The sequence below is a fragment of the Vidua chalybeata genome, chromosome 21 (assembly GCF_026979565.1).
Source record: "Vidua chalybeata isolate OUT-0048 chromosome 21, bVidCha1 merged haplotype, whole genome shotgun sequence".
Lineage (NCBI taxonomy): Eukaryota > Metazoa > Chordata > Aves > Passeriformes > Viduidae > Vidua > Vidua chalybeata.
Window position 1 is genome coordinate 3,254,088 of NC_071550.1, and position 23,384 is coordinate 3,277,471.

The 23,384-nt window shown below is 54.1% G+C and overlaps 1 protein-coding gene across 3 annotated transcripts in view; it reads right to left on the reverse strand.

Moving 5' to 3' along the window:
* Positions 1–13,534: 13,534 nt before the first annotated feature.
* Positions 13,535–23,384, reverse strand: part of RXRA (retinoid X receptor alpha) — a 98,747-nt gene continuing 88,897 nt past the window's right edge. For 2 of the 3 annotated variants that reach the window (XM_053962437.1, XM_053962435.1), the window contains exons 7-10: positions 20,147–20,279; positions 19,018–19,109; positions 17,356–17,461; positions 13,535–14,241 (exon numbers count right to left, since the gene is read on the reverse strand). In XM_053962437.1, the coding sequence (XP_053818412.1) occupies positions 14,094–14,241; positions 17,356–17,461; positions 19,018–19,109; positions 20,147–20,279 (479 nt within the window). In that variant the 3' untranslated portion in view covers positions 13,535–14,093. Of the gene's footprint in view, positions 14,242–17,355; positions 17,462–19,017; positions 19,110–19,147; positions 19,400–19,493; positions 19,719–20,146; positions 20,280–23,384 lie in introns of those variants that run through there. The other variant, XR_008434513.1, reaches the window with a different exon arrangement.

Below are 23,384 nucleotides of genomic sequence, written 5' to 3' on the forward strand. Positions count from 1 at the left end.
AGAACTTCTGGCCTGGGATCTGTCTAGACACTGCAGGCAGGTCCCAGGCCGTGCGTGGGGATTCTCATGGCAAGAGCTCCCAGTGCTGACAGACAGTCCCAGCAAGCAGGGAGGGGAGGAAAACACCCTGCATTCCCTCTTCCCCGGGGATTTGGGGCTCGGCGAGAGCCTGAGGGACGCTCAGGACACGTTGGATTTGTTCTGCACCACGCTGCAGCTTGCCCAGGGCTGTCCTGAGTCCCAGCATGAAGCTTTGGGGTCTCTCAGTGCTGTCTGTGCATCAAAAGGGTCCTCACAGGTTTGTGGCCTCGCTGCGTCCCTGGGCATGGAGGGAGACATAAAATACTCAATTTAGAGCACGTGCCAAAAATCCCTATTTCCAGCAGCAGGCAGCACCCAGTGCCCATTAGCCAAGAGTTGTTGAGTTAATTAGAAATGTATATTTGATACCAGGGCTGAGCGGGGCCCCGCACGCCGCTAAGGTTTAATAATTGATTTGTAATTTATTTGCCCATTAATTCTTCCTCTTTCAGAGCCAAGGCAGGAGCTGGTGCAGGCTCGTCCATCATCCCGGGCAGCAGCAGCAGCAGAGCAGCCCCTGCTCCCCCTGAGCTGTCGGGGGTGACAGGCTGGAGCCTGGTGCAGGCTGTAATTACTTACTGACTTCAGAAGCTTTTTATAGGAGCTGCGTGTGCCTCTCGAGGAAGATTAACAAAGGGTTCCTTTCCCATGGACTGGAGCCGCGTGTCAGCACGAGCCAGGCTCCAGAAATTATTGATTCCCTTTCCATAAGGTTTGCATTTCCAAGGTAAGTGATTTGGCTCTTACAGGCAGCAGGTCCCAGGGCTCCATCCATCAGCGGGGCTGACCCGAGCACCGGCAGCAGGTTCAGCTCTAAACACAGTCTGCCACACTTTCCCTCGCTGCCACCACTTCTTGTGGCAGGGAGAAGGGTTTCCAAGGTGCCCATTCCCAGTTAATCAGAGGGAAAACATGATTGCAATCCCCGAGACCCCCACTCGTTCCTCCTGTCACGGGATCAGGGGTTCATTCCTGTCTGCTCATTCCTTTTCTTTGCCGTGTGTTTTCTGAAATTCCAGGGTTGTATCTGAAAATATCTGTGTATTTCAAAGTCCCCTGGAGGAAAACAGTTTTTTCCAGATGCCTGGAATGCCCCAAGGTCCTGGAAACCTGGGACAGCCTGGATGGACCAGAGGACACCGAGACACCCACGAGCAGCAGGACAAGCAGGCAAAATCCCAGCAGGGTAGGAAAGGGCCCTGACAAGAACAGTTGGCAAGCAGGAAAATATCCTGAATAGTCAAGAAGAACATTTCACAGAGGTGAAAATCCCATTTTTAATCAAGAAAATACTGCCCACACTCTCAGGAAGGAGAGCCCCGTGCCTGCCCAGTGCTGGCTCCCCTCTCATCTCAGCAATCCTCATCCTCCACCTCTGGCTGTCAGAACATGCCCTGATAGAGGAATAAGGATGGGAAAAGTGGGTTGGGATGGGGCAGGAATGCCAGCTCCCCACATGGGCAGGCTAGAGACGAGACAAAAGCCTCCAGGAAGGTTGGGAGGCCCAGGGATGATTTTGGCAGGAGGGAGGCCACAGAGCAAGCCAATCTTCATGTGTGAAATCCCACGTGGAGCTGCTGCTATAAATAAGGTTGACGGATTGATTGCCATAAATCATAACCCTGCTGACACCCCAGAGCTCTCACAAGCAGCAGGGATGCTCGTGGGGCTGGTTCTGGTCCCTGGGCAGAGGCAGGAGAGAGATTACTCATTCCTTGTTTTTCCTGGATCCACCTCCTCCCTCCCCCACGGGAAGAGAAGGATGGATTGAATCTCCTTGGGAAAGGGTCGGTGACATCTCTTCGTCACGGGGGTCCCCAGATTTGCAGGATCAAGTCCTTGTAGTCGCAGGGAAAGTGATGCTTTCAGCAAGGTTACAGCTTGTTTAGGGCAGAAAAAAAAAATAAATAAAATCCAAATTCTCTTCCTTTGAGGTTAAACCCCTTATTTTCACAGAGCTCTGGGGCAGATCAGGGGGCACACAGCTCTCACCTCAGCCTGGTTTGCCCTCAGCATCGGGCTGGCCTGGTCCATGGGGCAGGATCAGCCCAGGATCAGCTCACAGCTGCCTGGGAATGACCCCATGGGAGCACAGACCCCACCCGGGGCTCTGCCTACAACCTGCCTTAGTGGTGACAACCCAGGCCGGTACAAAAGCACCTGGTTCCTTTGTCTGATCTGCCTGTGCCTTCCCTGGCTCCAGCAGCATTCCTGATCTACATCCCTGGGAAGATACGAGAGTTTTCCCTGGATAAAGTCCCTCAGGAAAACCCAAGCACCTGGTTCCTTTGTCTGATCTGCCTGTGCCTTCCCTGGCTCCAGCAGCATTCCTGATCTACATCCCTGGGAAGATACGAGAGTTTTCCCTGGATAAAGTCCCTCAGGAAAACCCAGCACCCCCAGTGACACCACCAGCCAGCACCAGAGCCTGCAGCTTGTCCCTCTCCTTCAAAACCTTTTCCACGAACACACTTTCCTTAAAGTTCACAATGTTCTGGGCATAAATCCTTCCCCTCCCTTCCATGCTGCTGGAAGTTTGCTACCGGCTATATATTTTTAGATTTTAAAAATGTCACCCTCAAGTGCTCCGAGCACACGTAAGTACCGTAAGAAACAAACCCATATAGACTTGCTGTCAATAACCCAGCCTCAGATGGACTCCCTGCAGCCCTGGCACAGTAAATTACAGCCTTTCCCCCCCTCAAATGATGCCTGGCTGCTTATTATTGGCTTTCATCTTTATTGCCTCGGCAGGTGGAATGGTTGGAGTGACAACAGCAAATAGCCAGCCACAAATTGTGTCTGCTGCCAGCCTTGCTGCTGCTTGTGTGCAGGCTGAGGGGCTCAGGGAGCCTCCAGAACCCTGCAAGGATGCTGGGGTGGGCAATCCAGGGGGAATTCCTAAAGCCCAGAGTGAGGATGCCCTGGGTAGCTGGCCCTAATTCACCCTCTCACTTACCCCACTACAGATTTTGCTTCTCTTGGAGCATCCTGTATCAGAGCCCAGTGAATCCACAGCTGGCTGGATGTACAAATAGCTCTGGAATTGGAGAACATTTCCTGGGGCTGATCCTTTCACTGCCACAGGTTGGTCCCCAGGTGTCTCTGCTGTCTCCAGAACTGTCTGATTTGTGCCTGGAGACGTGGGGCCGTGTCAGATCAGAGTTAAAACTGGCTGCGCTGAGCTGTCGTGGCTTTGAAACTCGCGGGGGGCACTTCCATGGGCTGGAAGGCATCTCCTGACAATGATGCTCTTGCAGAGGGGCCAAGCAGAGAGTTTGGGAAGGCAGAGGAGGGGTGGGAACGTCCAGCAGGGCAAGGCGGTACGGGCAGGTGGTCCCCTAAAGAGAAGGAAGGCAATTCCTCAGCACCATAACGACCAGAGCCTTCCAGGCAGGGGTTAATGCCGGGGGGCTTCGGGGAGCCACCCCCACCCTGCCGACAGCAGGAAATTCTCTTCTTCGCCATAAGGAGGGAAACAATCCCGGAGCAGGAGCAGACAGGCCAGAGCAAGCTTTTCTCATCCGACCGGAGCCTGACCGGAGGATCCAGTTTCAGGATTAGGCAACGTCCCGGGGAGCCACGGGCCGGGGAGGGGACGCAGAGGGCGAAGGACACCCGGGAGCAGCCGGGCCACCCCGGCCCTGCCACCTCCCTGTCACCCGGGGAGCGTGGGACGGGACAGGGACGGGACGGGGACGAGACAGGGGTGGGACTGGGACTGGGCAGGGATGGGGCTGGGATGAGATAGGGATGGGGCAGGGGTAGAGAAGGGTTGGGACATGGGTGAGACAGGGATTGAATGGGGATGGGGCAGGGATGGGACTGAGATAGAGCAGGGTTGGGGCAGGGATGGGACAGGGAAAGGATGGGACAGGGATGGCACAGGGCTGGAGAAGGGTTGGGGCAGGGACAGGACAGGAATGGGACAAGGATGGGATAGGGATAGGACTGGGTCGAGGCAGGGATGGAGCAGGACTGGGACAAGGATGGGGCAGGGATGGAATGAGCACAGGACAGGGCTGGAGCAGGGATGAAGGACTCTGGCTGGGGGCTGATGAGGTCCAAGAGGGGCAGCAGGGCGGTGCCATCCCTCTCTGCTCTTCCTGTGGCATTTTGGGATCAGAACTCATTTCGCTGCCAGCCGGAGGAAAGGCTTTCCCCTCGCTCTGGGCTGGTGGGACTTCGCAGGGACACAAAGGCTTCCTCTGCCTGCAGGGTGGTGTGAGCCCGCCCAGGCTCTTCCAGGACACTGGAATCACTTCCCTGCCCTGGAGATGAAGCTGCAGCTCCTGCAGCCCCTCCTGGTGACACAGAGCCCTGAGGGCCACACCACTCTCCAGTGAAGTGCTCTATCCCTTCCCCTCTCCCTGGCAAGCAGGAACACATCCTGACAAGGCAAGAACGTTTCACAGAGGTGAAAATCCCATTTTTAATCGAGAAAATACAGCCCACACTCTCAGGAAGGAGAGCCCCGTGCCTGCCCAGTGCTGGCTCCCCTCTCATCTCAGCAATCCTCATCCTCCTCCACCTCTGGAAACCTCTGGCTGTCAGAACGTGCTCTGGCAGAGGAATAAGGATGGGAAATGTGGGTTGGGATGGGGCAGGAATGCCAATCCCTCTCCCACCACAAGCAGGATGAGCAGAAAGCAGCTCCCCGAGAGGGCAGGAAGGAGCTGGGAGCCCCAGGAAGAGATTCCAGCCTGCAAAGCTCCCCAGCAGCAAGGCAGGAACACCCCCAGAGAGTCACAGAATCACCCAGGCTGCAAAAGAACTTTGAGACCATCGAGTGCAACCCTTCCCAGTCTGCTCCTGACTCGGTGGCCAGGAAATTCCCCCTCCATCCCTCAGCTCTCCAGCGAACTCACACAAGGATGGGGCTGCTCTTCTTACAAGCAGGAGGCTTTTATGTTGTAAATTAAAATATCCAGACAAAGTGAACCCTGAGAGCCGAGTCCCCAGGAATCACAATGACTCAAACATGAGCTTTTCACAAGAAAATAAATTCAATGCCCTGGCTGCTTTAATCATCGGGCTTTTCTACCTTTACCATCACCCCAGCAAACACTTGTGCCTTCATTTAATGCTCTTCAGCCTAATACCCACCACAAAAGAAATCCAGCAGAAAGCCTGGCTGATAACTTCAGCGAATTTCCATTTGACCCTCCCCTTGGGTTTTGGGGTGAGTGTTGAGTGAATGAGCTTTAAAAGCATCTTTTCATTTAGCAGAGGCTCACCGAGCCAAGAATCATACCTCACTCTGTCAGAAGAAAAACAAGATGTGGGCTCAGAGCAATTGAGCAGCGCTGGAGCCCGGGATGGAAAATCTTGCCTCCAAAGCCAAACAAGGTTTCACTGCCAGTGTTGTAAGGCAGAGAGATGCGAAATTTTTGTGGCTGATATTTCTCACCCGTGCCTTGGGATCTGGGGCGCTTTGGAAAGGAAAGAGCCTCGGTTTAGGGGATGCTTCAAATGAGAATTTGTTAACCCTTGGTCAGGCTGTGAGGGAAGAGCGGGCACGGGCACCCCGGGGAGGGAAAATGAGTTAAAATGGGTCAAGATTCAGTGTTTGGGCTCTTGGTCTGTGCAACTCTCCTCAGCAGGAAATTTCAGAGTCAGGACAGGAATTTTAGGGTCAGGACAGGAATTCCAGAGCCGGGGCAAGGAGGAGGGAAGGAGCTGGAAGTGATTGAGAGCAAAGCATCTTTTAGGGGCAGAAAACCGCTCAGAAGGACCTGATTTGGGGCACTGTGGAGTGAGAGAGGCAGAGCTTCACTCCCTCATCTCTGCAGCCTCGCAGGGTGAGGTCAAAAGAGAATAAACAAACAAAACAACAGAAATCTTAAAACCCACCAAAACAAACCTCACAATTATAAATATATATCTTTTTTTTTTTTTTTCCCTACAGATTGTTTTATTCCAGCCCCAGGGCTGCTCTGGGCAGGGGAACGGGAGCTGGGTAGGGGGAGAGGGAATCGGGCAGGGGAGTGGGATCCCGGGAAAAGGAGTGGGATCCCGGGAAAAGGAGTGGGATCCCGGGAAAAGGAGTGGGATCCCGGGAAAAGGAGTGGGATCCCGGGCCGGGGAAGGGCAGCCCGGGCCGGGCTCGCTGCGGTCGGGAGATGGCAGCAGCACTTTGCTCTTTGCTCGGACGGGCCAGGCCGGCCCCCGGGGGCTCCCCCCAATCCCGGTGGGATCAGCCCCGCTCCGGGAGCCTCTTGGCCCGCAGCCGCCTCCGCAAGCCCGGCCCTGCTGAGCCGCGCTCAGCTCCCACGGAAAGAAGCGCCCGGCACTTCCCAGCCCGAAGTCCCACCTGGAAACGCCTGGAGCGCAATTCCCACCCCGCCCTGGGCAGCTGGGGATGGAGGGGGAAGCGCTGGGGCATGGCAGAGGATCAGCTGAGCTCCCGAATTTGATTTGGAGCAGAGTCTGAACCTGAAATGCAGGCGCTCTGAGCTCTCCCGGTGCTCCCATCTGCTCCATTCCCACCCGCACAGGGGCGAGCCTGGGGCTCGGTGGGTGTCTCTCCGGCTCGCTGGTGCCGTGGGGACACCCCTGGAAATGTCACTCGGGAAATGCGCTGCAGAAGGCCGAGGTGCCCTCTGTGGCCCCGGGGCGGGGGGAGGCGGCCCCGAGAGGCCACGGCAGGACCCCGACCCCGGCCCCGGGGCCAGCTGGGGTGAAAAGGCTGCTTGAGAGAGGTCAGGAGGAGAAAACCAACCTGCTTTTCTTCGGCAATTATGAAGTGACAAATTACCAGTGAAAGAGCTCATCTGTCTGGATTTTGTTTGGAGAGTCCCCTCCTCGCCGCAAACCTGAGGCACGGAGAGGGCCGGGATCACAGCCCTTCTCTTAAGGATTTCCAAACACTCTGCTGACACCCCACTCCATCTCTGTCAGCACTGGGAATGCTCAGAAATTAAGCCGTGCCTTCCCAAGAGCGAGCCCTGCACCCCCAGCTCAGCATCTCCCACTCTCCATCCCCTCCGGCACCCGGAGCACAGGGAATGGCATTTCGCAGGGGAAGTTGGGGTCGCCTCGGATCCCACATCTCCGAGAGCTCAGGATTTAAAGAATCGTGGCGTTCCTGATAAAGGAGAGAGCCCCGGAGCTCCCCGTGTGCCGTCGCTGAGCTGGGATGTCTCCACGCTGCTCCCAGGGCAAGGGTGAATCCCGCGCACGCCCAGCCCGGAGACACAACAAAAGGCCGGTGCGAGGTTTAATTGCATTACAATCATCTGCTGGTATCAAGGAATCGGGAGGAGAGTCAAAACAGGCACTTCGATCCCTGCAGAAGCTGGAAAAACAGCAACGACTTGGCCAAGGTGCAAACCTCCTCCTCCTCGAGGGAGAGCAGAGCCCTTCCCAGGTTTGGGGCTCTGGGAGTGCTCCCCAGGCAGAAAACACAGCGGGAACCAAACACAAGATTTAAAAAAGGCAAAACCTACCAAAAATCAGTGGCCAGCTCGGCTTCGCTTTCTTTTCTGTTTTGAGCGTCGTTAAAAATAGAAGCAAAAATAAATAGATTTTCAAAGGGAGATGCGGTTTCCCAAGCAGCGGGCAGCAGTGACCCGGGCAGCCCACGGAGCATCCCGGCGCTGCCCCGCACATCGCAGCCCGCTCCACCCGGGAGAAGGGGACGAAAACCCTCGGGAGGGAGGTCAATATTTACTCTCCAAACACCGAGTGCTGCCCGGAGGTTAACGAGGCACACAAGCAGCCTGTGCAGCTGGAGATGGGAGCGTGGCCGGGCGGGTGCTGCCGGCTCCCTGGGGGCTGCCGAAGCGGGGCAGGGAGTGGGAATGGGCAGCTTTGGGTAAAAAAAAACAAACAAAAAAACAAAACAAAACAAAACAACCCTGTGCCCCTTCCCCTGCCCTCCACAAACCTCCTGCCGGCGCTTCCCGAATGACAAAACCTCGTTTTTCCCAAATGAGAAAACACGGATCGGCGCTAACCGAATTGAGCCTCTGATTTTCCATCTCCCTCCGCCGGGGGAGGATTTATCCCGGCTGGAAACCCGAGAAGAGCGAGTTCAACCTCCTTTACACCTGGCAACAAATCCAGGTTAAGCGCAGCCTAAAGGCTCCCGGTCTCCCACCCTCTGCTGCCAGCTCCTGCTCCGGGGACCACTCCAGGAGGGATTTGGGCTAGCAAACATCTCCATCATCCCGTGCTGGGAGTGCCCCCAAATTCTGGAACCCTGGATACTGAGAATTTTAAACTTTCTGTGCTGAAGGGCACAGACCCACAAGAGAACACTGAATTTGACCTGAGGTCGTGGAACAGGCTTTTAAAACTGATTAACAGCACTGGGATTACGGGTGTGGAGTTGGTTAGGAGTCTGTAATATCACAGGGTGGAAAACTTAGAGTTTGGGGTTTTAGAATATAGAAATAAAGATGAAGCAAGATGGAGGTTTTAGGGTGGAGGCAGGTTGTTCTTCTTACTTCTTCACCTTCTTCTTCCTCCTTCTTCACCTTCTTCTTCCTCCTTCTTCATGGGTTTGGGTGATGTTTTGTGACTGGACAGAAAAGTCCCCATTGCGGGCTTGGAGGGATCAGTTATTGGGTTAAAAGGGAAATCAATCCAGGTGTCCTTTCTTAATTGGCTAGTTTAGTTTTAAAAGACCTTGTAACAAGAATTAATTAGCCATTTTGTGTCCCGCTAATGAAAAGCTGCCGAAGTCAGGGTTGTGAGGCTGTGACACTGATAAGAAATAATAAACACCTGAGTCTGAGCATGGAATGCCCTCTCAAGTGCCTTCAATCCCGACCTCGGGAAATCGGGATTCCCTCTGTGCCCGCAGAGCCGAGCCCTGGCACGGGGACAGCGCCACCCGCAGCCCTGGGGTGCGCCCAGGGTGGCCTCGGTCACCGCGGTGCCAGCCGGGCAGGGACGGGCTGGCACTGAGATGCCATCGCTGGGCACCCCTGAGCCACAGCGGGCACCCGGGCAGGGGCAAAGGGACGGGGAATCCCGCATGGGAAATACCTGGGGAAAAGGGGAAGAGTCCTGGGGAGAGCTGGGGCTGCTCCTGCCTGACAGCCAGCGGGGTTTCCTTGGATTTGCAGTGCCCTGGAATGGGGACAGCCCCCCCAGTGAATAACTCGAGACACACCAAAAAGAACAAACGAGGACTTGGACTGGGTTATATTTTAAAATGCTCATATATTTTCTTTTTTTTTTTTTTTTTCTCCTTTTTTCTTTTTCTCTTTTTTTTTTCTTCTCATTTTTTTTCCACGATTCTAATACAATTGTTCTCAAAATACTGGCGTTTCCAGCTGCAGTTCTTTTTTTTTTTTTTTTTTTATTTTCTTTTTTTTTTTTAACCTTTTTTGTTGTTTTTGAAGTGAATAATAATATACGGTAGTGATTTCACAGTAAAACAGACCTGCGGGAACGCCAGAGATACGTGACAAAAGACACCCCCAGACCAGCCCTCCCCCTCCCTCCCACCCCCCTCCCATCCCCAAAAAGATTTTGGAAGTGGGGGGGAAAAAAAAAATAAAAAGTTCATTCAAAAAAATTATTTCAAAAGAGATTTCATATAAAGCCTTTAAAACACGGTCAGAAGTTTCTCCCTCTTCTCCAGATCCCTGTGGCTGAACATTTACAGAGAGAAAGAGAGAAAAAATAGAGAGAGTTTATAACAATCTCTGTAGAAGAAACAAAACAATCCAGGAAAGAAAATATCCAAGGATACAGTAAGGGATAAAATTACATTTGTACAAAAATAGATTTTTAACTTTATTGATGCTTTAGATATTTTTTCCTTATCTTTTATCTTTTTTTTTTTTGTCATTCTAAATTTTAATGTCTTTTTTTTTTTTAATCTATGTATCCCATAGCCAAGGCATCCATCACTAAGTATTGGGAATTGCTAAAGCTATTCTTTACTCCAAACCACCTGCTTAAAAGAAAGAAAAAACAAAAGAAAAGAAGAAAAAGGAAACAAAAAGAAGAAAAACAAAACAAAAAGGCATCTTAAAATAGATGCAGTTCCTTTGTCTCGAGGAATAAAAATCCAGATTTGGCATCTGCCAATTCAGAAAGGGATTCAGATACAATGGAAGCAAAACACGGAAAAAAAAAAAAAAAAACAAAAAAAAAAGCGAGGAGAAGGAAAAAAAAAAAAAAACCAGAAAAAATAATCGACTTAAACCACAAAAAGCCAGGAAAAGTCTGTAACTGCTACAGGTCTCTAAGTGTACATGTGAGTGGGGTATTATACAGTGTTGGTATCTACAGTACATACACGGACACACAGAGACCCCCGAGCAGCCCTGAGGGGCTCAGCACAGCCCCAGCCTCTGCGGGCTCAGCACAGCTCCCCATCCTGCTTTTGGGATCAGCACAGCTCCAGCCTCTGTGGGGTCAGCACAGCTCCCCATCCTGCTTTTGGGATCAGCACAGCCCCAGCCTCTGCAGGGTCAGCACAGCTCCCCATCCTGCTTTTGGGATCAGCACAGCTCCAGCCTCTGTGGGGTCAGCACAGCCCCATCCTGCTTTTGGGATCAGCACAGCTCCAGCCTCTGTGGGGTCAGCAGCCCATCCTGCTTTTGGGACCAGCAGCCAGTCTGTTTTTGGGACCAGCAGCCAGTCTGGTTTTGGGACCAGCAGCCCAGCCTGTTTTTGGGGTCAGCAGCCCATCCTGCTTTTGGGACCAGCAGCCAGCCTGGTTTTGGGGTCAGCAGCCCATCCTGTTTTGGGGTCAGCAGCCCAGCCCAGGGCTGTCCCTGCGGCAGGGGAGGGGTCACAAGGCCAGGGCTCAGCGTTCCCCACACCCACCTGCCCCAAACGGCCCCAAGGGCGCTCCTGGACAGTTCCAGTGCCAAGGGAAGCCGGGCACTGCCACGGAGGGTTTGGGGTGCGCTGCACTGGGTTAGGGGTGGGTGGAACGTGCAGCGAGGGGTGCAGCAGGTGGCTGAAAGGCTGATGTTTGTGCTATCTTCAGAAAATGAAAGACTGTTCCACCAACAAGGAGTTAAAGTAAGCATTTCAAAGAGATCACCCCCATCGAAGCAGATTTTTGCAAGAGTACTGAGAGCTGGTGAAATCCATTCCTAACCTCTCTAGGGAATCATGTGCCTTTTGTTCTCCTTCAGCCACGCTCACCTCTCCACACTCAGCCTTATCATGATGAGGACAACAACAACAACAAATGAAAGCCCAAAGTGAAAAGAATACAAAGGAAAGACTCAAAGTCATGCAAAGCTCGTTGCTTTAAGGCTGCTCTGGCTGCTCCCAACACACAAAAGCTTCTCCTTCCCACGGGAAGATGAGGATGGAGGGGCTGGGCTGGGCTTTGGGGGCTCAGGGAATCCCAACTCCCTTTCACCAGCTGAGAAGTGAAATCCCCAGGACAAGGCTCAGCCTTTCCCACGGGCATGGACTGAGGCTGTGCTGCTCCAGCAGGGAAACCGAGGCACGAGGATGATCCTGACCTGGAGCTTGGGGCCTGCAAAGCCTCCCCCTTGGCTTTGTAAGGTCAGATGCTAATGGGGATGGGATGGGATGGGATGGGATGGGATGGGATGGGATGGGATGGGATGGGATGGGATGGGATGGGATGGGATGAAGACTGGATGATGTGAGATGGGATGGGATGCAATGGGACACAGTGGGATGGGATGGGGACAGATGGGAAGAAAGGGGATGGAGGATGATGGAATGTGACAGAATGGAAAGGGATGGGATGACATAGGATGGGATGGGACAGGATGGGATGAGATGAAATGAGATGAGATGGGATGGGACAGGATGGGCCAGGACGAGATGGGACAGGATGGGCCAGGACGAGATGGGACGGGATGGGATGAGATGGGATGGGATGGGATGGGATGGGATGGGATGGGATGGGATGGGATGGGATGGGATGGGATGGGATCTCCCACTGTGCCACCCTGCAGCCACCACAGCACCCAAGAGCCCCTCCCCAGCCCTCCCCCAGGAAAAAAGCAGCTCCACCCACCAGAGACCAGCGGGTTTACCCTAGTGCAACATCCACCAACTTCCCCAAAGCCTTTCCTCTGTGCCAAGCAAGCCCCAGGCTCCTTTCTGCTGGGGCCTGGGGGCTGCCCAGGAGCTGGGTGGGCTCGGGGCTCTGCCACCTCCCTGCACCCCCCTGGGGCTGCGCCAGCCTCCCGCTGGCAGGGAACAGCCTGCTTGTGTTTCCTGGCACCCTCGCCAGATTTCATTTCTCCTGCCTCGTTTTCTTGGCAAATTCTTGCAGGGTGAAGCTGTTTAATAATATTTTCAGTGGCTTGCAGGCTGCTGGGGAAACAGAGCCAAGGCACTCTGCCTGCCTCTGCCGATTCGCCACTTCGGGCCAGCCCCAGGAGGAGTTGCCACCTGAAATCCTGAGTGGTTTTTAACTTTTGGAGCTGCAGGGGATGGAGCTGGGCACTCCAGGGGGCAACGGTGTCCCCTCCAAAACAGAGGTGTGAGTGAGGTGATGGGTGCTGCTCCATCCCCTTCCAGGAACAAAGGAGGAGTTTTCAACCAGCTGCAAACCATGGGGAGCAAGAGGATCTTTGGGACCTCATCCTTTGCTTTTTAAAGCACAGAGCACGTGGAAGTGGTGGGGAAGCCCTTGGCCACAGGCACCTCTTTCTCAGGGGGAAAACCCTTCCCAACATCCCTCATCATTCCCTCTGCTTTGTTTTTCTCTCCAACTCGTGTTTTTGGTGGGGCACTGGAGACACCTGATGAGGAGGGGGTGAAGGGGGATCTCTCCCTTGCTGACCTCTGGCCACACACTCCTGGGGGAATCCCATCCCGTGGTGGGGGGGGCACATTCCTGTCCCCAAAACCCTGTCCAGCTCCCCGCTGTCACACCAAGACTCAAGGAAAGGGTTGTGCAAAAGCCAAGGTGCTTTTGGTGCTCTCAGAATCCCAGAGAGGACAGGGGTGATGGTGCTGCCACATCCCCCACCCAGCCCGGCCCTCCCAGCCCCCACGGGGGAGACCCAGGGGAGGGGGAGCCCTGTTCTTGCTTCACCACTAATTAACAGCTGCAATTAAGCAGCCTGGCCGAGCACTCCCACTAATTGTTGCCTTGCAGTGTTTTGCAGGGCTGAAAGAACAGGAGCAGCCTCCTGGGTGAGCCAAAACCCCGGAGTGGGTTGTACTGGGGCAGCACTGGGATGTACTGGGGCAGCACTGGGTTGTACTGGGGCAGCACTGGGATGTACTGGGGCAGCACTGGGATGTACTGGAATGCCCTGCTGAGGGCAGGGGTCCCAGCAAGCCCCCAGGAGCTGAGGAAGGGCCACAGAGAGTCCCTGTCAGCCTTAAAGCAAGCGCTGCAGCTGGCTCAGTCCACACCTTTGGGGTGGGCAGCGATGCCCAGGCACCCTCTGGGGTGGCCAAAGGGCATTCCCTGCGTGTTCTGGGATTCAGCTCAATCCCAAACCCTCTGGAAGAGGAAGGAGAAGGCTCTGTGCAGCCACGGGTGACTCATTCAGGGGGCACCGCCTCTCCCTCCGCAAAGTAACTACCGAGACTACTAAGAATAGTTAAAAACCAAAAATAGAATTTTTTTTTCTTTTTTTTTTTTTCTTTTTTTTGTCTTCTTCTTCTCTTTTTTCAAAAACTCCATCCTCTGAAAATAGCCCAGCTGCAATCTGGCAAGAGTCCAACCACTCCCCCTCAGGCTCGTCCAAACCCCACTGCCCCGAGGGCTGGCACCGTCCTTGTCCCCAGGGGAGGGCTGGGGGTGACACCAGCCCGTGGTGGCTCATCCCAAACCTCATGGCACGGCGGGGGTTGGCAAAGCTCTCTCCGCTCCCACTTCTCTACGGGTAGCACAGGGAACCAGCGAGCAGGTCTGGAGACGCAGCAGTGACAGCGAACGGACAGGGGGGGCAGGCGACGAGGAGGCCGGGGGTCCCCCGGAGCAGACGGTGCCTGCGGCGCTGGGGGCAGCAGGGAGGGACGGGCTGGGGCCGAGGAAAGCAGAGGAAAGCCCCCGAGGGAGCCGGGCGAGGGACTGACCCAGCGGAGGTCTCTTAAGTCATTTGGTGCGGCGCTTCCAGCATTTCCATCAAGAAGGTGTCGATGGGCGTGTCGCCTATTAGCTTGAAGAAGAAGAGGTGCTCCAGGCATTTGAGGCCGATGGATCGCAGGGCTGGGAGGCGGAGCAGGAGCTTGGCAAACCTGGGGAAAGGGAGACACGGCACGGTCAGACATCCCCCAGGTGCAGCCCCGCTTCTGGTTTGGAGTCAAAGAGTTCTTGCTACCAAATCGTGGGGCTGGCACCCAGAGCCATGCAGGGAAATCATGAATTGTGGCCCAGCCTCGGAGATCAGGCAGCCACGGGGAGATTCACAACAAACACGTGCTGGGAACGGAGCTGAAAGAGTGAAACGAGAAAGGAAAGGGCAGCCCTGGACCGGGGGGCACCCCGAGATGCTCCTGGGGTCCCTGTGCTGCAGCCATCGGGAGGAGGCACCCCGGGATCAGCCTTGGCACTGGCAGTGCTGCAAGCAGCAGCAGCAGCTCAAGTTTTGGTCAGGGAAAAGGGCAAACAGCTGGGAAGGGGCTGGAGGAGATGCCCAGTGGGGTGAGCTGGCACTTGGGCTGGGTGATGCCCCTTTTCCTGCAGGCTCTGGGCACTCCTGAGCAGCCCCACCAGTCCTCACTGGGGTTTGACCATGCCCAGCTGAGCCCCGGGGCTGCTGGCCAGGCAGGGGACACCAGGGGCCCAGCCAGGGGTGACACAGGAGCTGAGAGGGAGCACTGCAAACCAGGAGTGCTCCCCTTTTCCCAGGGCTCTGAGGAGGGCAAAAAAAAAACCCTTTCCCCACACCCTGCCCTGCCTGGAGCAGATGGTTTCAGGCCACACGAGGCAGGAGGGCTGGGGAGAGCTGGCAGCTCTGGGGCCAGGATGGCAATGAGCCACCCACAGCCATCCTCACCAGGGAAAAGCTGCTGGCTGACAAGAAGCTGTGGAGCCAGGAGAAAGCCACCAGCTCCTGCAAGAGAGCCTTGGAGCGCCCCAGGTGCCACTGGATGTCACCTCCTTGTGTGAGTGCTCCCAACCCAGGGAAAAAGCCCTTCAATGGCCACAGCAGGGTTATCTATCAGCTTTTCCTGCTGCAAAATCAGGGCTTGAACAGCAGCAAAGGGCCAGGGGGAATGGGAGCTTGCAGAAAACACACACAGAGACATGCACAAGCACACAGATATTCTATGTGCATGCACAGTTCCCTCTCCCTATTTTTTTTTAATTATATTTTTTTTTTTCTGCTGAGCTGGCGAGAATGGTGGGAGCAGAGCCAGGAAAAACAAATCAGTCCTACCATCCCATTCAGGAAGTTTCACTTTAAACCAAACCAGATGATGGCTCCAGCCCTCGGATATGTTTAACTGTGAGATAACCAGCCCAGAGCACAACGTGCCAGGGCTGGGAGGGGAGAAAAGAGCCCTGATTCCCAATTCCCTGAGGCACCCAGCCCTCCCTGGGGCTGCACAGGGGGAGCAGGGCTGGGTTTTTCCTGGGAATGCCTCTCTGTGCAGAAAAATTCCCTTTTGGTGTTTACAGGGTGCTCCCAAGCTGCTGCTGGGTAGGGATTTGGGGCACCTGAAAAGGTGGGGATTCCAGAAATCCCACAGCACGGAGCAGGGCTCAGCCACAGGGAGAACTTGTTTGCAGCCCCAGCTGGTGAGCACACTGTGCCAGCAAGATGTCCAGAGTTCCAGAGAACTTTGGGGAGCTCTTGTGCAACCCCAGCCCTCCCAGCCCACGAGTTCACCCTCCTGAGGCACGTCCTGGGATGGGGCCAGCACTGCCCTGCACCACTGAGGTGTGCAGGGCCCAGGCACAGCTCTCAGGACATCCCTGAGCGTGCAGAACCTCTCGGGTCTGCACCAAGGATGGGTGTGAACACCACACAAGAAGGTTCCCAGCCCAAGGTCACTCAAAGCCAGTGAGAGATGAAATTGCAGAGCCCCTGGCGCAGCTTCTGGGCTTCAAACACTCCCTCAAACACCAGTGAGCACTGAGGCAGAGCCCTGGGGAACTGCTGTGGGCTGGTGGCTGTGTCTGTGCTGCCAGGCATGGTGGCTTGCTGGGGCTGTCCCTGTGCCACCCCCTGTGCGTGCCAGGGCTGCAGATCCTGCACAGTGTGCAAAGAGCTCACCCCACCGAGGGAATAATCCAGAAGAGCTGCTGGCCATGATTCCCAAGGCAGCTCTCCTGGTGCCAGGAACAGCTCTTCTGCAACACCACAACTGCCAAAGTCCAGGGTCTGGCTCTGGATTTGCTCCAGAAATGCAATTTAATGAAGTCTTCTGGACGAGGAGGCAGCATGGGTGCACACAAACCCCCTGGGAGAGGAGAGGTGACAGCCCTGCTCCTTGCCCTGTGCTCATCCCTCAATTCCCCTGCTCACCACAAGCCAAACACACCCCATGGCACCCTCATCCCCACTCTGCCTGCCTCAAACCAACCAGAAATCCCTTCACAACACACCTCTCTTCATCTGCCAGCACTCTGGGACCCAAAGTGGGGGGAAAACCAAATCCAGCATCACTTCTGAGAACACGCTCTGCCCGCTGCACTCCCTGCTGTGAAAGCATCCTTTTCATCTAACCATCCACACAAGGCCAGGAATGCAGGTGAGATGCAAATCCCAGTTGCCTGGGCTGTTTTCCCCCAACATTCATGCACCAGTAGCAGCTTCCAGTGCTTTGCTTGCTTTCTCAAGAAGCTGTCAGGAACTTAACTGGCAGCTGCCAGCTCCAGGCTCTAACTGGGAAAATGCGCCCACTCAGCTCCGGAGCCGTCCAGGAACACATTCCTAATCCCCCCTCCCATTCCCAGCTGGACTGGGGGAGGCAGGGAGGGGAGAAAAAGAGCATCAATTGAGGCTTTCACTTCCCAGCAATGATGCTCATCTGCCACCGAAAATTAACTCCATGTGAGTCCTATTTTTGCTGCGGTTTCGCTGGCCGTGGTTTCCAAAGGGGAAATGATACCCCCTTCCCACATGTGCTCATCCCACTGCTGGGGCTGTGGGAGCTGGGGCTCCTCAGCTCTGCCCACCTTGCTGGATTTCCTGGCAAGGGAATAAAGAGCTCTGTGCGCTGCACAGGGGAGGTTTTTTAGGGATGCTCGCAGCTGGAGCGGGTAGAAATGAGGGGTTTGTCCGCAGGGAATCACTGGGAACGGAGAGCCCAGAGCAGAGAGGGGACCCTGGGAGCTGCAGCACCCATTGCAGGGGGTTTGCAGAGGGGCAGGGTGCAGGAGGAGGGGCACAGGGAGCTCACCTGCCGGGCTGGTCGGGGTATTTGTGTTTGCAGTAAGCCTCTAGCGAGGCGTACACCTTCTCCCGCAGCGCCTCCACCTCCGCCGGGTTCGACAGGCCCTTGGAGTCTGAAAGGCAACACAAAAACCATCAGCCAAACACCTCCAGGCTTCCCAGGCAGGCAGGAAGCCCTCTGTGCACTCCCTCCATCTCTTGCAGCCCCACCAAAGTGTGGCTGCAAGCTCTGAGCTCCAGGGATTTGGGGAGCACTCAAAGGTTTACCCCGCGATCACAGATTTTCCCTCAACCTCATACCCCAGCCCCAAATGTTTTGGCTCATTCCAGTGGTCCCAGACCCCCATTTTAAAGGGTTTCATTCCCACTCCAGCCCTGGGCTCGTGGGATTTCTCCCTCCAGCACTGTGGTGGGGCTGAAGGAGAAGCCCCTGCTCTGGCACAGCCCCCAGGACAGGACACAGTGAGGATCTGTTTTTAGCAGGGTGAAAGGGACAGTGTAGAAATCGATATCCCCAAGCCCATGTGCCACAGGAACCTCTCCAGATTCCCCATCTTTGACCATATACAGCTAATCCCAAATTACAGACAATAAATTACTGCTGATTACAAGGAGGGGGGGGACTAAAAAAAATAAAAACCAAACTGGTCAAGAAGAAAAACAAACGCAAGAAACTGTAATAAACCCTGCTGGAACAGCCTGGCCTGGCTGTGGTGGGAAAATCCAGGCAAGGAGCTGTGCTTGGGCACAAACTGTGCTCTGGGAGGGCAGGGTGGTGGTGGATGGGGAGGTTTGTCCTTGGCTGCCATCTGGTTCTGCTCTGATCCACTCTGAAATCCAGAGATCCCCCCCAGAGAGCTGTGCAGGCTGGCTCCTGCTGCACAGGGATTTGCTCCCTGGAATGCTGGAGAAAATCCCTGGCACTGAAACTTCTTCTTCCCTTGGGCAGCTGGGGCTGAGAGGGAAAAGGGAGCAGCGTGACCCTCCCAGAGTCTGTGAAACTGTGGTCAAAAATGGAAGGGTTTGTGTGTTTTATGAGCACATTTCACGTCTTTCAGCCTCTCCAGGTCTGCAAAGGTATTTTCCTGAAACACAGGTAATAAAAGCCCTTGGATGGTGAGGTTGGGAAGCAGAGACAATTATCTCCATGCTCTGGTGTTGCTCTGATCCATATTTTTCTCTTCAACAACATCTAGATTCCACTTTGTTCCAATTCAGGGACAATTCCCTCAAGCACCTGAACTTTCTTTTCACAGTCACTCTAAAAGGGGGAGAGCTGACAGGACAAGGAGGAATGGCTGTAAACTGAACAAGAGTAGGCTTAGATTGGATTTTGGGAAGAAATCCTTCCCTGTGAGGGTGGGCAGGCCCTGGCACAGGGTGTCCAGAGAAGCTGTGGCTGCCCCTGGATCCATGAAGTGTCCAAAGCCAGGCTGGATGAAGCTTGGAGCAACCTGGGACAGTGCAAAGTCCCTGCAAAGGTTTGGAACAAGATGAGCTTTAAGATCCTTTCCAAACCAAACCAACTTTCACCCCTGCCTCCCTTCCTGCCCTATGGCATCTGGGTGCCCTCTGCTATTTCCAACGGGGCTTTTTGGGGGAAGAAAAGGAGCCAAAAGGGACAGAAGAGCAGCCAAGAGGGGCCAGGAGAGCAGAGCCAGGCACGTACCGGGGTTGAAGAGGACGATGGCTCGCAGGCAGCCCAGCTCTGTCTTGTCCATCAGCATGTCCCGCATTTTGGACACCAGTTCTGTCAGTACTCTGCAAAAGGACAGAGAAAGCACAGAGTCAGCATGAAAGGGGGAAAAAAAAAAAAAAAAAAAAAAGGAAATGAAAAGCCCCAGGTGTCAGAGCCAGAGCGAGAAGCTCCAGTCACGTTTAACGAACTTGGGGATGGTGCTGGCCTGTACCAGCTGAGGATGTGGCCTCATTTTCCTCCTCCATCAAAAATAGCTCATTAGGAACATCAATAGTTCCTGTGAGATACAACAGGGACCATAAAAACCGCCTTCATCCATTCACCGAGAGGCTCTGGCACCTGAGAAAGCCGCCTAAAAATAAAAAATAACAATAAAAACCCACCCCAACAGGTATCTAAAAGTAATTTCCTCTGCCGGTAATTTTTATTGCTCCCTTTGCTCTTACTGAAGGTGTCGGTCTTGAAGTATTTTCCACTGATTGCCCAGTTTTTCATGTTAGATCCTGCAGCAAAGTCATGATCTTGCACTTATGACCTCACAGGAACAAATGATGTCACCCAGGTCCGAAGAACAATTTCCTCACAGAGCAGAGCAGCAAAGGTGATTTGGTTTCAACTCAAGATGAGTCTCAGGGAGAGAAATCAGCATTTCAGCAGCGTCTGGAGTCACGCTGTGGGTCAAACACCCTGTAAGCCTGGCTTTAAAACACCTTCCCAAAGGCTGAGATTAAAGAGCCCTCGGGACACGCCTGTGGAACCTGCTGAGCATCGCCGGGGCCTTTTCATTGTGCAAATAAAATCAAGTCTTGGTCCAATTAAAGATGAAAAGGAACAAAGGAGTGGCCTCCTCGTAATGTTAGAAGGCATCTGGACCCCATGAAAGGGGCTTTGATTTGCACTGGGCACTCCTCCCTGCTTGGGGCCGTTGGGTTTTTGGGTGAGTTTCAGCGGAGGGGTTTTCTGCGTGTGTGTTCGTGGGATGGACTCCCTCATCCTGGGCTCCTTCAGGAAGGAAGGGAGGCAGTTTGGGGTGCAGACAGGGATGGGGGTGTCCAGGCACGGTGCTTTGATGGAACCCCAGCCCTCCATCCCTGCCCACCTGTCGAAGATGGCCCCGACGCCGGCGCTGTGCGCGCTGTTCCGGTGCACGTGCAGCCCCGTGGCCAGCAGGATCCCGTCCTTCACGGCTATGGAGCGGTGGGAGAAGGAGGCAATTAGGAGCTCGTTCCACCCTGGGGAGGAGAAAACCAGCGAGGCTGCAGGTTAGGGCCATGGGATCCTCAGGAAGTTTGGGATTCGGTGAGGTCACCTGTCTAACAGCAGGAGGAAACCGCCTTGGGTGCAGGAACGTGGCTGGATGTGGGAAAGGAAGGGGGAGCCAGCTTTTTCTTGGATGTCAGGGAAGGAAAAAAACCATCAGGAACCCAATGCACTAAAAATAAAGCTAATAAGGGGAGCAGTTTCCTCTATAAACTGTGCAGACACTGAGCAAACAGCTCTGCCTGAAGCTCCTCGTGGGTGTGGAGCTCCCCTCAGCCTCCCAGCAGCTCCAGCCCTATCAGCACTTGCTATCAGCTCATCAGGCTCCTCCTCAGGCCACAGAAGTTCACTCACCAGCCCTGAGCCCTGTAAAAGGGACCATGAAATCTCTGGCTTTCTATGTGGGTTTGCTGCTCCTGCCATGAAAACACTGGGAGGGATTGGGGCTGCTCTCTGCACAGTCCCACGTCTGTGAATGCTTCCACAGCTGCCTGGAAAACAGATTTTAGTCTTATCAGCTGCTTTGGGATATAGGAATGACATCCTCTGAGCCCAGACCTACAGGGAAGGGAAGGGAGATGTGACCTCCACACCTTCCAGCTCCCCCTCCCAATCCAACACCTCTTCAACTCCTAAATCCATCACAGGCTGAGCTCAAGAATTCCTGAAACAAAGCTCCAACGAGAGGAAATGCTGCCAAGCTTGAAGGGTGGAAATCTGGGTGACTTCCAGCCAGGAGCAGCATCTTCAGTAAAACAAGATGGGGTCTTCTGCAACACCCCTGGCCTGAACATGTTCTGGAGTTCTGGTCCAGGAAACTCAGGATATTTGAATTTAGGTTTTTTTTTTTTTCCCCAGGCTGGAAAAGGAACACAACAATATCCCTCACCTCTCCTGTCACAAGAACACATCTCACTGCCTGGAATGAACACAAGGCCCATGTGTGCTGTATTTACCTTCTGCTGCAGCCCTCGGTTGTGCCATCAGAAATGTTGACAAGGAATAAAGTTCACTCTTTCCTAAGTGGCCACAGGATGTTTCCACCCCAGCCACGGGAACATTTCTTTGGCTATTTACTGGGTGAGGCCTGGCACTTTCACAGGGATTGCAACACTGTGAAACCTGAGGGGGATGGAGGAGAAGGAGCCTGCAGAAACCCTGCTCCTGGGAGGAAGAGGAACTCCCAGAGGCAGATCCATGGGAATTTGTCACACACAGCCCCACAGCAGCTCCAACCAAAAGGAACCAGAGCTGGCTCTCCACACCCAGCCCAAGCTGGGCTTATTCCAGTGCAGGAGTGCTGGATTCATCAGCATCCTTCCTCTGGATTATTCCCATGTAGAGCTGGGATGTTTCAGCTGAAATGGGGAAGATTTTCCTGCCTTGGCTTTCACCAGAACATCCCCAAAGAGCTGCCAAGACAGAGGCAGGCAGGAAAAATTCACTATAACCACAGGCAGCAGATTGGACTTAGAGACCAACCAAGTCTCCCCTGAGAGTTCTGCATTTCAGCCCAAGCTCTGGAGTGGCAGAGCAGAATTCTGTGACTCCTTTCTCACCAAACAGGGTGGCTGCAGCCTCCAGGGGTGCTCTGGCTCCTCTGGGATGGGGAAGGCACTCTGCCAGAGCAGTGACCACCCTGTCAATCCATCTCCCTGCCAAGTTTCCCCACCAGCCCTACAAAGCCAGCTGCGGGGATGTAACGCTCAGCATCCTTTGCCAGGCTGAGAAAACATCAGGTTATTCCTGTCTCAGCTTGGAAACAAGAAAACCAGTGGAAAACACGCCTAAAAAGTCAGGTTTCCTTCCCTTCCAAACAGCTCAGAGAGGGGGTGTTTTTAAATGATTCAGGATTTGAGGAAAGCTGCTGCCAGCCCATCCAGCACTGCTCCTCCAGAGCTGTGTGCTCCACTTGTTTTGCCTCCCAGGATGCCTGACTGAGGCTCTTAGCTGGATTTTAGTGCTTCAATATTTCATGGGCAGCTGTTCTCAGCAGGCCACTCAATAATGCATCCAGCCACTGGTTTAGAAGACCTGGGGAAGGTTATCTGAGGCCCTGGCAGAGATGTCTGGAGCATGGAGCTCCAGGGAGCTGCTCAGCAGTCTCAGGGTTGGAGCCACCACGAAATTTGGGATGTGATGGGGTTGGCAGCCCCTCTCCTGCTGTGTGGAGTGAGTCACAAACAGAGAACACAGGTCAGGAGTTCTCCAGCTCCAGTTTTAACCAGCTGCCTGCTAAAGAGAGAGGAAAACCTGGAACTCCCATGGTGGGTTTGGGTTCCAGCTCCCAAGAGGAAAAGGCAGAGCTTTGTCCGAAATCAGCTCTTTGCAGAAAGCCCTCAAAGATCCCAGGGAAGCAGAGAGGCTTCCCTGCTCATCCCCTCTAGAAGAGGCTCTAGAAATCCTCTTCAAATCCACACCTGGGATGTTCCACAGGGCCCTGAGCCAGCTCTGGCAAAATCCATGGAGCACCTTCACCCAAGGGCTGCAGGAGCCATCCTGGAAGGGTGCAGGACCTGAGCAAAAGTGAATTTGGGGGAAATAAAAGGAGCTTTCAAAGTACCAAGGACTTCAATGTCCCTGGTTTACAAAGAGCCTCATGTCTCAAACACATCCTTCCCGAGCTCTGCTCCTGGTTTCTTGCCCTCCACGAGCTTTGTACAGCAGCAGGAGCTTGAATTCACTCAACAGGGGAAGACCCTTCCTACAGCCAACTGCTTCCACCTCCCAAATCCTGCTCCTGCAGCCCCCTCCTGCACAAGGAAATTTAAAATAAGCCCTGAGAGTTCTATTTTCATCTTGGTGGGTGGGAGAAGAAGTGAGATGTACTTTTTCTCTCCTTTCTGGTTTTAATTATGATCAAACATTTCAGTTTGATGAAAATTTCATGGGTGCCTGAGCCCGTTTGGTCTTTCAAGCCTCAGTTTGGGAGCAAGGCAGAGTTTAACTCCTTTGGTTTAAGTCACCCAGCACCCATCTCTGCGTTCCTCATGGATCAGAGATGAAGCTGGGCCATTTTAGATCCAATTCACCAACACATCCCAGGGAAGGCTTTCAAAATCCTACTTAAAAACCAA